Source organism: Piliocolobus tephrosceles, chromosome 12, assembly GCF_002776525.5.
Source record: "Piliocolobus tephrosceles isolate RC106 chromosome 12, ASM277652v3, whole genome shotgun sequence".
NCBI lineage: Eukaryota > Metazoa > Chordata > Mammalia > Primates > Cercopithecidae > Piliocolobus > Piliocolobus tephrosceles.
In genome coordinates, this window is record NC_045445.1 from 11,061,142 (window position 1) to 11,073,777 (window position 12,636).

General features: G+C 43.1%; 1 protein-coding gene across 2 annotated transcripts; it reads left to right on the top strand.

The window, feature by feature from the left end:
- The first annotated feature begins 1,320 nt into the window (after window positions 1-1,320).
- LOC111536353 (sperm protein associated with the nucleus on the X chromosome N3) lies at window positions 1,321-8,604 on the top strand. 2 transcript variants are annotated; one of them, XM_023202693.1, is made up of 3 exons: window positions 1,399-1,476; window positions 8,177-8,362; window positions 8,468-8,524. In XM_023202693.1, exons 1-3 carry the CDS (start codon window positions 1,399-1,401, stop codon window positions 8,522-8,524), a joined length of 321 nt encoding a protein of 106 aa, XP_023058461.1. The 2 variants fall into 2 exon arrangements, with proteins under 2 accessions (XP_023058460.1, XP_023058461.1); XM_023202692.1 differs by having other exon boundaries at window positions 1,321-1,476; window positions 8,177-8,604.
- The last annotated feature ends 4,032 nt before the right edge of the window (window positions 8,605-12,636 follow it).

A 12,636-nucleotide genomic window follows, 5' to 3' on the forward strand; every position in this document is an offset into this window, starting at 1 on the left:
AATAACTGCCATTTTACAATATTGAATCTTCCAACCGAAAATCAAAGTACACATCTCGATTTTTTTATGTCATTAATTTATCATTGCAATTTTTTCTAGTTTTAAGTGTACAAGTAATTTACATCTTTGTTCAGATATATCCCTAAGACTTTAATATTTTTAGTGATATTTTAAATTGCACTGTTCTTATTTTCAACTTTCGGTTGTTGAAATTAACTTCCAGTCCACCCTAGGACTAACATTAGCTGAAACATTGCCTCTTCTAATATATAAACTTCTAATATATAAACATACAATTGATTTGTGTATTGTTCTCTTACTCTGCAATCTTGCTAATCTCAATTATTGTAGAAGCATTTTTTTAGATCGACTTTTCTACATACACTCTCATGTAGTCTTTGACAAAAGACACTTACTTCTCCCCTTCCAAACTGAATCCATTATTTTTCTTTTTGCACTGGACACAATCTCCACTACAAAGCTTAACTATGACCATACTGGTGCACATGTTGGTCTTAGATTGTAGTATCCTGCATGTAAACACTGAGAACAACTTCCAGCACTTGAATATCCACTCTTTCCCCTACCCACATACTGGCTGAATTCATGTTGGGAGACTATATTTACTATGAACAAACATCCCTCATTTGAAACAAGACTAGGATACACGGTAAAGAATGTTTATTCACTAAAATTTTGACAGACTCAAGGCCATTATTTCAGATGGGAAATAGGAAATTTAAAAGAACTACATGGACATTGAGTAAAAGAACATGGATTGAAATTTGCCTGGCAGTAGCCTAAAAGTAAATGGTCTTCAAGGTGCATATGCAAGAACTGTAGGAAGGAAATGGGATAATTCACATCTCCACCAATAATTAAATGTAGCCACACTAGCTTGGAGGGATTTGAGGTGAGACATCTAAAATACTAGGTCATGGTGGGTGCTGGAAGACAAAAGAATGAATCACTTTAATAGGAATGGCTGTGGGGAAGGGCTTGAAGGAACCATTCCTTCGCTTCTATGTGAGCCATGAACATTAAACATGGAGAAATGAGGAGTGGCGGCAGATCCGTTTGGGATGCATCATCTTCAGGGGATGCTGAAAAAACAACAGCATTTGGTTTCCTCTACACCCCTTTCCCCTCCCCCGCAAGCCCAGGGAGGGGGCTGCAGTGGTGCTTTGTGATGCCAAAGCCACCCTAGGACTGCCATTGGCTGGGACGCTGCCTGTATGATCAAACAAAGCTCAAGGGCGTGGCTTTGCCTTGTCATCAGGAGGGTAAATATAGGGAGGGCAAGAGCTCTGGGACATCTCCCTAGGAAGCTTCAATATAGCTGTGGAAGTCTGGACTCTACAAGAGCCTACTAGAGACATTCTACAACCTACCACAATCATGGAACAGCCAACTTCAAGCACCAGTGGGGAGAAGATGAAGGGCCCCTGTGAATCCAACAACAACAAAAATGATGAGGTAAGATTGTTAGGTTTTGAAGGGAAGGCAAGGGTGAAAGAAAGACACACTGAGAGGGGGTGGGGCTCGAACAGCAACACAGGAATACTGCAGACACCTGTGGAAGTGGGGGGCCCGCTTAATGCCAGAGCCCACCGCTGCTTACCGGCTGGGGTGCTTGTAGGTATGGGTGGGAGGGGCCTGGGCAGTATGGCTTCCTGCCTGGCGGGATATTGATAAGATGGTTTTATGATCAGGCTGTTTGGCCCTTTTTCCAGTGGGATGTCATTGTGGTGTTTCTTGGAACTTTGCCCAGCAAGATACGATAGGAAAGTTTCTTTAGTTGGGCCTTTGTCCGCCTTGTGTTACGATGATTAGGCAAGATTTTTCTCCCGGCCCGAACGCCCATGGAATGTTTCACTTTGACCAAGGTCTGCAAAATAGCAGGGGGCTTACTAAATGGTGGTTTGGACTCGCATTCTTGCCTTCTACTTTAGTATAAAGGGAAGAGGGGCGTTGTTGAGTATCTGGCTGCTTCCTGCTGAATTGGGGAGCTGTAATCAGAGTCTGGGTTTTGCAGCAGTGGGTGTTGGACTTCAGAGTTGTTTTCTTGGAGGCACTGGTACTGGACTTAGCAGAGGAGAAGAATGGTTTCAGTGTGTTGCTGGGTGGCTGCCTGGACGAGGGAGTTTAGCCTTCGGGAGATAAAGCGAGATATGACGGTGAGTATACATGGGCCAATTGTAGTATCAGGAGGAGGAAGATTAACGGCCCTAAGAAAGGGGCCACCTGCTATCCCAGTGCTGAGTGCAGCAGAGATGGTTAGTTCTGCTAACACTAGAATGAGATGTAGAGCCTGCTTAGTGTGTGTGGAGGAAGATGAGACAGAAGCTACTAAAGGAACCTGGATGGTCTGCTTGTTAGGCAAAATGTTAATGTCTAGACTGAAACACCAGGGTGCATGTTCCTGACCAACTGGCAAGTAGGCAGAGATAAGAGTTTGTGCCACAAAGGAAGAAGACACTGGGGCTGGACAGACAAAAGTTGTAGGTTATGGTGGCAAGCCTTGAGAAGGTGGGGGCTGAATTCTGCACAAACCCTTTGTTTTAACTTTTATATTTTTCCAAGTTGAATAGCTGCCAGCAAGGGTAGCCCATCTGAGGGCCTGATAGGAAATGGTGGTGGTGGAGGAGGTGAAGGCTGTTTTTGGAGAGAGAGAGATAAGTGGGTTTTTTAAGCTTTTTTAACCAATAGCCACTATGGTCCTGACAAGGCAGAAGGATACATGTTGCAGTTGATGAAACTGTTTGTGCATTTTTTTCTAGGGAGCGCCCTTGAGTTGGATACATGGAGAGCAGTGCCGTCAGAGAGGGCGGGGGTGGTAGGAGGTGTTTTACTGAATCCGACTTGTATCATGTTTAGTTAAGAGGCTATGAGGCGATGGAGGGTGACAGCCCTGTGTGTGACGGTGTGGGTGGATTTGATGGATTGGGGGAAAGGTGATTAGCTGAGCAAGATTATAAACAGGTTTGGGGAATGAGTTGGTTAACTAGTTGAGATGCAGGGTTATTTTGGACTGAGTTCATGTGGCCAGGTTGACAGGAAGGGTTGTGAATTGCTGGATTTGTGTGGACAAACAAATTTAACAGTTGGAAGGAAGAGGGGAGTGTGACTGATTTAAGAGGCAATGTGTGAGGCTGATGAAGGGGTCTCAACTGTTAGAGGCTAGGGGTCGGAACTTTGAGTATCCCACAGACAAAGAGGACAAAAGAAGAAAGAGGAGATTTGAGTAGGAGTGAAATTTTGGAAGGTGCCCTGCAGTCATACCTCCTGGATTAGTGTGAGAAATTGGTAGGACTATTCAGGGACATGGGGAAGGGAAACCAGGAAAGGTCTGAAATCAAGTAGGAGAAAAAAGATTGGAAATTGGCGACGGAGAGTGTTATGGACTAGGGCATTTTGTATTGGCAACTTCTGGAATTCTTGTTAAGTACAGTGAGGTTGGTCCTGTGAGGGAAGGAGAATAATTTGGGGGGGAACAAATTTCTACATGTGGATCTGGTGCTCTTTTTAGTTTGCAATGGTGCATTCAATGTGGAAAGGATGTTAGCTTTGCCCCAGTCAGAGTAGTTAGGATAACCTGGGGAGGACTCATCCACTTAGGCTGGAGAGGGGAGGAGGAGGAATCTGTGATTCAGACCCAGTCCCCCGGTTATAGGGACGGGGAGGAGTGTTTTCAGGACGGACGTTTAGGCTGGGTCAGTAAGCATTTGCATACTGTCTTATTAGATGTTGGGTGAGGTGTAACGCCGGCCAAGTATTCCATATAGAAGGGGGAGAAAATACAGGGAGATTCTGGAGGATAAAGGGGCATTTGTACATGAGTTAAACTGAGGGGCTTTTGGGAAATGACTCATAAATGCATGAGGAACAGTGGGAGAAGTGAAGTCCAGGCCATTTTAACCTTTAGGGAGAGTTTGGTTAGTTGTTTTTTTTTTAATAAAATTTTTCCTGAAGATTCCGGGTGGTAAGGAATATGCAAAGCCCATTTAATGTTTAGAGCCTTTATCAGCTGTTGGTTAAACTGTGAAACAAACTGGCCCACTGTCTGACTGGATGCAAGAGGGGAGTTTAAACAGGTGGATAATATGGGTGGAGAGAATAGAAGCGATGGTGTGTGCCTTTTGGTGGTGGTAGGAAAAGCTTTTATCCATCCAGAGAATGTATCACCTATTGTCAGAAGGTAGAGGAATCATTTTATGGGGGGCATGTGAGTGATGTTGATTTGCTAGTCCTGCCCTGGTAAGTGTCCTCAGGCCTTGCGTGCTGGAAAGGAGGTGGTTTGATAGCTTCCTGAGGGGAAGTTCGAGTGCAAAGGGAACATGCCTTTAGTAATATGTTTGAGATGGGCAGCCATGGTAGAAGAATATATATAAGTTTTTAAAAGCTGGAGTAGGGGCAGTGATCAGCATGGAAATGGTTGTGCACATATAAAAGTACAGAAGGTTTTTTCAACTTGGGCAAGACCCTTTTATCATTGAGGTAGAAGCATTTTTTCCTGAATGGCGCCAGCCCGGGCAAGTGGGGTTTGTTCCTCCTGGGTATATACAGGGTGTATGCTGGGGAAAATGAGCAATAACAATGGGGTTTTAAAGGCTGCCTGCCAGGCTGCAGAATTTGTTGAAAGGTTTTTCGTGAGTATAGCATCTTTAGACTTTCGGCGTCCCTTGCAATGGATAATGGTGGCCATCAGAGGTAGTTTATCCACCCCCAGCAGCTATGTATAAGTTTGCCATTTCTTATGGGGGTCCCTTTTGCAGTTAGGAAACCCTGTTCCTGCCAGATTAAGGCATGAGAGTGTAGTTCATGGTATGCGTATTTGGAATTGGTGTAAATGTTGACCCTCTTTGCCTTTGCTAGGGTGAGGGCCCTGGTTAGGGCAACTAGCTTTGCCTGTTGAGAGGTAGCATGGGGTGGGAGAGCATTGGATTCTAGGAGTTTATTTTCAGCAATGATGACATAGTCAGCTGCTGGACATGGCTGCCTAAAAGAGCTTCCATTAATTAACCGTGTGTGTGTTCCCTGCAAATGGGCATCTGAAATGTGCTGGAAGGGGGAGGAGAGGGAGTCTAAGAGGTCCAGACAGGAGAGAGAGAGCTTAGAGTCGGAAGTCTTCACATGGAGGAGGATGACTGAGTTGAGTTTTATATCTCTGGAAGGTGATTAGACGGTTACCTATGAATAAAGCGTGTACCTGCTGAAAGTGGGATGGTGGGAGGGATAGAAGAAATTGATGGTTTATGGGGTCCTGTAGGTAATGGGAAGATGCAATAGTAATGTGTTGGTAGGGAGGGAGTTTCCGTGCCTCTAAGGCCAGCGATGTGGCCACACCCGAGATTTTTAGTCAGAGTGACCAGCCTTGGATGACAGAGTCCACTTGTTTTGAGAGATGTGCAGTGGCTCGTGGGGCGTCGCCGTATGTTTGGCAGAGTAGTCCAAGAGCAAGTCCTTGGTCAAAATATACATACAAAGTACAGGGCTTGGGATTGGGCAGTCCCAGTGCCAGGGCAATTAAAAGGGCATTTTTTAGTTTTTAAGTGGGATTTGTTGGGGCAAGCTGGGTTTAGGGGTTTTAGGATGGGCCCATGTGAGGCCACGTAGAGTGGCTTGGCCAGCAAGTCAAAGTTGGGAATTCACAGCCAGAGGTATCCCACAAGGCCCAAGAAGGAGGGGAGGTACTTTTTTTCTGTGGGTAAGTGGCATGTCACAAATTAGCTCCTTTCATTGGGTTGGGATGGCTGGAGAATTAGGGATTAGGACAAATCCAGGTAAGTAACTTTGGTTTGGGCTACCTGAGATTTGGTGGGTTAGGCCCAATATACTCGATTATGAAGGAAGTTTAAAACCTGAGTGGTGTGTTGAATGGACAGGTTAAGGAACGGGCTACAGAGAAGGAGGTCCTTGACGTATTGGAGGAGGGTACTAGGAGCAAGGGGAAGTTCAGCTAGGTCCTTGATGAGGGCCCGTCTGAACAGGTGGGGCCTATCCTGGAACCCCTCTAAGAGTACAGTCTACATGTAAGTCCATGTGTAAGTCCTGTAAGAGTACAGGACCTGTGAGTATTAGGATTTGACCAAGTTAAAGCAAAAAGACTTTGGTAAGCTTGATTTAAGGGAATAGTGAAATAGTCGTCTTTTAGTTCCAATACAGAGGACCCATAAAGATGTGTTCTCTGTCCTCCAGGGTGACGGTAGAGGAGAGGATGACATATATATCATGCCAGGTAAGGTTGTAAGATTTAGGGAAGTACAGAAATTCCTTGCAGAAAGAGGTAGGATCCATTGAAAAGGAGCCAAGTCTCTTTTTAATATCGGAGAAGTCAGCTAGGGAACTTGAATTCAGATTATGCTTTCAGCCCTCATGACCTCCTGCAAGGGAAGGACTTTGGAAGGCCTTTGGGCATGTGCCTGGTTTCTGGAGATAGGGGGTTGGGCGTGAGACCTGATTTGATGTGCAGAAGGAAGGGGGAATGGAGGGCGACAGTAAGGGGGTGAAGGAGTCGGATCCGAAGGAGAAGATGGAGGGAATGGTGGTGGGCAGGAGACTGAAGAATGGGTGTGTTGGCCAGGTTGAAATTCAGAGGAGGAAGCCTTGTCTGTAGGAGGAGGCATTTTGGGGGGGTTTCTCCTTGTGGAGGAAGATTTGAAATGGTGAACAAAATTGGCAGAAAGAGAGAGAGAGTGAGGCATGAAGCAAAGCACTTCAGATCACTTACCATTGTGTTGGAGAAAGTTTTTTAGATTATGTTGAATTTGGAAGTTTTGTTTTTTGGAAGAGGGGAGTGAATACTCTGGATGGGAGTGAATACCCCTGAGGAAAGTGAGTACCCAGGAAGGGAGTGAATACCCCAGCGGGGAGCGAGTACTCCAGAGAGAAGTGAATACCCCAGAGGAAAGTGAGTACTCGATTCTGCCTGGGAGAAGGGACCTGGAGGGTCAGGGTAGCCCTGTAGCTATTCATGTTCCCTAGATGCCAGACTAGCCAGAGTGGCAAGCGTTCTGAGGCTGTCCCCTGAGAAGGGAGGCTGCGGTCACCTGGTGACTGGGGAGAACTCTCACCCAGCGCTGGAATATTTTGGAGAACTGGCAGAAATAGAGAGGAACCCACAATGGAGGAAGAGGGAGACTCATTCACTAATTGAAGCCCAGTGTTGGATGTGATGTCCAGCAATGGGGGTGATACTTGTTGCAGCTGCCTGGAAAGGGGAAGGAAGGAAAAATAAGATGGAGAGTTTGATCAATATCCGGAGGTTAGCCCAGCGCTGGAGAATATGAGAGAATAGGGGGAACAGGACTCAGAACAGGGAGTCCACTCAGGATCTGGAAATAGGCCCCAGTCTAATTTGTGCTGCTTGCTGTTTGCTGCTTTCTGCTTTCCAGGTTGCAAGAGAAAACTTACCCATCAGAACCCAATCACCATTCTGGGTTTTGACACCAAAATGTTAGGTTTTGAAGGGAAGACAAGGGTGAAAGAAAGACACACAGAGAGGGGACATCTCAAACAACAACACAGGAATATTGCAGACACCTGTGGAAGTGGGGGACCAGCTTCATGCCAGAGCCCACCACTGCTTACAGTCTGGCGTACTTACAGGTATGGGTGGGAGGGAGCTGGGCAGTATGGCTTGCTGCCCAGGAGGATATTGATAAGATGTTCTTATCGTCAGGTGGTTTGGCCCTTTTTCCAGTGGAATATCATTGTGGTATTCCTTTGCAGCTGCCTGGAAAGGGGAAGGAAGGAAAAATAAGATGCAGAATTTGATCAATATCTGGAGGTTAGCCTAGGGCTGGAGGATACGACAGAATAAGGGGAACAGGACTTAAGATAGGGATGTTTCTTTAGTTGAGCCTTTGTCCTCCTTGTAGTCAGGTGGTTTCTCCTGGCCCGAACCCCCATGGAATGTTTCACTTTGACCAAGTTCTGCAAAATAGCAGGGATCTTACAAAATGGTGCAGTTTGGACTAACAGATGACCCTACCCATGCTCCTCCTCTTCTTCTTCTTCCCCATAGATCCCTACCCTATGATTCCACCTTGTGCTTCTCTGGCACAAACCCCTTCCTCAAACTGGATTCCTTCTCATAAAGCCCCCCTTGCTATCCAGTCTCTATCCTATTCACCCAAAATAATGTCTTTCTGGCCTCTCCCTGTTTTCTCACCAGATGCAGGAGGCACCAAACAGAGTCTTAGCCCCTGAACAGAGTTTGAAAAAGACAAAAACACCAGAATATCCAATAATATTTGTGTATTACCACAAGAAGGGTAAGAAAATAAGTTCAAGTCAACTGGAGAATGACCAGTCCCAAGAGAACTCCATCAATCCAATCCAAAAGGGGGAGGATGAAGGCGTAGACTTATCTGAAGGATCTTCAAAGCAGGATGAAGACTTAGACTCATCTGAAGGACCTTCAAAAGAGGACAAAGACCTAGACTCCTCTGAAGGATCCTCACAGGAGGATGAAGACCTAGGCTTATTTGAAGGATCTTCACAGGACAGTGGGGAGGATTAGTCACACATGGAGAAACCAAATTGCACAAATCATCACTACTGATGGCGATGATTACAATAAAATCAAGTTTGAGGAGTTGATGACTGTGTATATCTCTGCCTGTTTTCTGGTGGTTGGGGGGAAGGGAAGGGAAGAAGTAGGCATTTGAGTAGGGAGGGATATGAGGTCCTGTAGGGTTGGCAGACAGACCCACAGGTTGACAGCCAGACACTGTAAATAAGGACTGGGGGAGGACTGACTCCTCAGACAAATTTTCTTCTTAAAATTTTTTCTCACAGGAGAGGAAGAAAAGGACTTGGTGTTTCTTGGAGCATGTGATTGTGTAGAAGAGCATATAAAAAGATCTGTATCGGCCAGGCATGGTGGTTCATGCCTATAATTCCAGCACTTTGGGAGGCCGAGACTGGCAGTCACCTGAGGTCAGGAGTTTGAGACCAGCCTGGCCAACATGGTGAACCCCTGTGTCTACTAAAAAACATACAAAAATTAGCCAGGCATGGTATCAGGCACCTGTAATCCTAGCTACTTGGAGACTGAGGCAGGAGAATCGCTGGAACCCAGGAGGCGTAAGTTGCAGTGAGCTGAGATCATGCCACTGCACTCCAGCCTGGGGGATAGAGCAAGGCTCTGTTTCCAAAATAATAAAAATAAATAAAATAAAATAAAATAAAATAAAATAAAATAAAATAAAATAATCTGTATTGTATATAGGTGACAGTGACACTCTTTCCAAAATGAAGACATCAAAATCACCACCTCCAGGCCACATACATCATAGTGGCATGGGTTATAACTCACCCAATGCTGTGAGCAACTGAAGCCCCTCAAATGGATCAAAAACCTCACCCTACATAAAGTAAGACATCATGTCACATACACTAAAATAATGGTGCTTGGAGGCCATGGTCCCAATACTAGGGCATTTCCTTGTTAAGAAACTTTAGGTGGAGCAGTAGCCTACCAAGTGTGGGACGCTGGGAGTGGTCATTGTCTACTGCAGGCAATAAAGGAAAGCATAGTCTACAGAGAATTTGAATACAATGATACAAATAAAAGTTGTTATTTTTATTGCCACTTCCATACATCAGCGTTTCTATAGAATGTCAATGATTAAGAATTCTTCCCTTGAAAAAAATATTGTTTTGATTGAAGGGAATACAATAGAGTGGTTTTGGCATCAAGTTTAGAGGGTTGAGTTACATTTTTTGAGTTAATTGCCAAGACCCTCTCCTGTTTGTTTACTCATTCATTCTCCTTTATTTCCATGACCCAGTTCTATTTCTCTTGTCTACATTGGCAATCATTGTAATGCGTTTGGTGTGTATCCTTTTCTCTGTATGAGTGTCAATACATGTTTTTTTTTTTATTGTTTATGGACATTTGTTTTCAATTTATGTAGCCATTGTCAGTATTTAATGTTTCACTCAGGCCTGTTTTTAAGATGCCTCTGTTTACATATAATCTGTTCTTCCCTTGTAAATGAATATATCAGGTACATTTTTGTATTTTGTGAATTTTAGAAAGATATTTTGATTTTTAATATTTGTACCCACCTTCTGGTCCATGTTTTGTTTAATTTACATCTTAGTGTTACATTTTCTTTCAAATGACTGTAAATAGTATCATGTGCTTAATTTTGATTTCCACATATTCAATGTTAGCATATAGAAGTGTGATGGATTTTTCATTTCTATTTTAAAGAAATTTTATTGTGTAGACTTGAGGTTTACCACATGATATTATGGGATACATCAAGTAAAATAGTTACTATGGTGAAGCAGATTAGCATACCTCTCTTCTTAGTTTTTAAGTGTGCGACAATAGCAGCTAAAATCTACTTATTTAACAAAAATTCATGACAATTTCATCAGGTTTAGTCTCCCTGTACATTAGATCTCCATACTTGTTCATCCTACATACCTGCTATTTTGTGTCCTTTGACCTACTTTTTCCCATTTCTTCTCCTACCCCCAATGTTTCATTCTCTACCTCTGTCTACTTGAGCCGCTTATTTATATGGTGCACATATGAGATCATCAAATCTTTTTCTTTCTGTCTGGATTATTTAACTTACTGTGATGTCCTCCAGGTTCATCCATGTTGTGGCAAATGCCAAGACCTCTTTATTTTAAGGCTGAATAATATTTAGTTCTGTATAACTATATATAACTACACACACACACACACACAGAGAGAGAGAGAGAGAGAGACCAAATTTTAAAATCCAATTATCCATTGATGGGCATTTAAGTTGTTTCCATATCTTGGCTACTGGGAATAATGCTACAATGAACGTGAGAGTGCATATATCTATATGAGGCTGTGATTTCATCTCATTTGGGTATATACCCAGAAGAAGGATTGCTGGGCCGTATGGTAGTTACTTGTTAATTTTTTTAGATACCTCCATGTTGTTTTACTTTATGGTTATACCAATCTACGTTTCCACCAACAGTGTACTAGGGTTCTTTTTTCTCCACACCCTCATCAACATTTGTTATTTATTGTCTTTTTGATAATAGCCATCTTAACAAGCATGAAGTGATATAGTGGTTTCAATAGGCATTTCTCTTATGATTAATGATGTTGAATGCCTTTTTTTTTTTTTTTTTTTTAATACTTTAAGTTCTAGGGTACATGTGCACAACGTGCAGGTTTGTTACATATGTATACCTGTGCCATGTTGGTGTGCTGCACCCATCAACTCGTCAGCACCCATCAATTCGTCATTTATATCAGGTATAACTCCCCAATGCAATTGAATGCCTTTTAATATATCTGTTAGCATGCCACTGTAGGAAGTAATATGAAGAGATACCAGTGTATCTTTTACTCAGTTTCCTCCCATGATAAGACCTTGTAAATGCGTAGTACAACATCACAACCAGAAACCTGACATTAATACACTCCATCTATTCAGATTTCACCAGTTTTACATGTGCTCGTCTGTGTGTGTGCTCAGTTATATTCAGTTTTATCATATGCCTAGATTCAAGGAACAACGCCCATAATAAGAACACAGAAGAGTTTTATCAACACGAAAGATCTCTCATGGTGTCCTTGAATAGCCACCACCAACCTTCCTCTCCAGTTCATAACCGCTAGTCATGACTATTCTCCACCTATATAATTTTGTCATTTTCAGAGTGTTATGTGAATCTTTCAGTATGTAACCTTATGGAATTGGTGTGTTAGTCTGTTCTTGCCTTGCTATAAAGAAATACCTGAAGTTGAGTAATGTATAAAGAAAAGAGGTTTAATTGGCTCACAATTCTGAAGGCTGTACAGGAATTGTTGCCAGCATCTGCTTCTGGTTATGGTCTCAGGAAGCTTGCAGTTATCGCAGGTGAAGGGAAAGCAGACACATCACATGGTGAGAGCAAAACCAAGAGAGGGAGGAGGTGCCACACTTGTAAAAACCAGATCACATGTGAACTCAGAGCAAGAACTCACTCATCACAAAGGGGATGGTGCTAAGCCATTTATAAGAGATTCACCCCCATAATCTAATCACCTACCACCAGACCCACCTCCAACACTGGGAATTACATTTCAAAATAAAATTTGGAGGGGACAAACATCCAAACCATATCATTTATTTTGTCACTCACCGTAAGTCTCTGAGGATTCATTCATGTTGTTGCAATATATCAACAGTTTATTCTTTTATATTCCTGAGTGTGATATTCCACTGAATAAATGTACCATAGTTTGCTTAATCTTTCTACCTGTTGAAGGACATCTGGGCTGTTTCTAGTTTTTGGCTATTACAAATAAAGCTATTATAATCACTCACATGCAGGATTTTGTATGAATGTAAGATTTCATTTCTCTGTAATAATTACCCAGATTATGGGTACAAGGGTAGGTGCCCTATTTGGTTGTGTAAGGAAATTCCAACCTTTCTAATGTGGCTGTGTCATTTACATTCCCACCAGCAATGCATGCATGATCCAGTTTCTTTGCATCTACACTAGCATTTGGTTTTGTCACTTTTAAAAAGCTTGGCCTTTCTGGAAGGTGTGTCCTGATATCTGATTGTGGTCTTAATTGGCATTTTCCTGGTGGCTAATGATATTAAATATCTTTTTATGTACTTATTTGTCATCCAT

What these genes read in the sequence shown, in the direction of transcription:
- LOC111536353 (XM_023202692.1), top strand. Translation starts at nt 1,399, where the DNA reads ATGGAACAGCCAACTTCAAGCACCAGTGGGGAGAAGATGAAGGGCCCC. An exon ending in ACAACAACAAAAATGATGAG is followed by an intron (nt 1,477 to 8,176) that starts GTAAGATTGTTA and finishes TTTTCTCACCAG; the next exon opens with ATGCAGGAGGCACCAAACAG.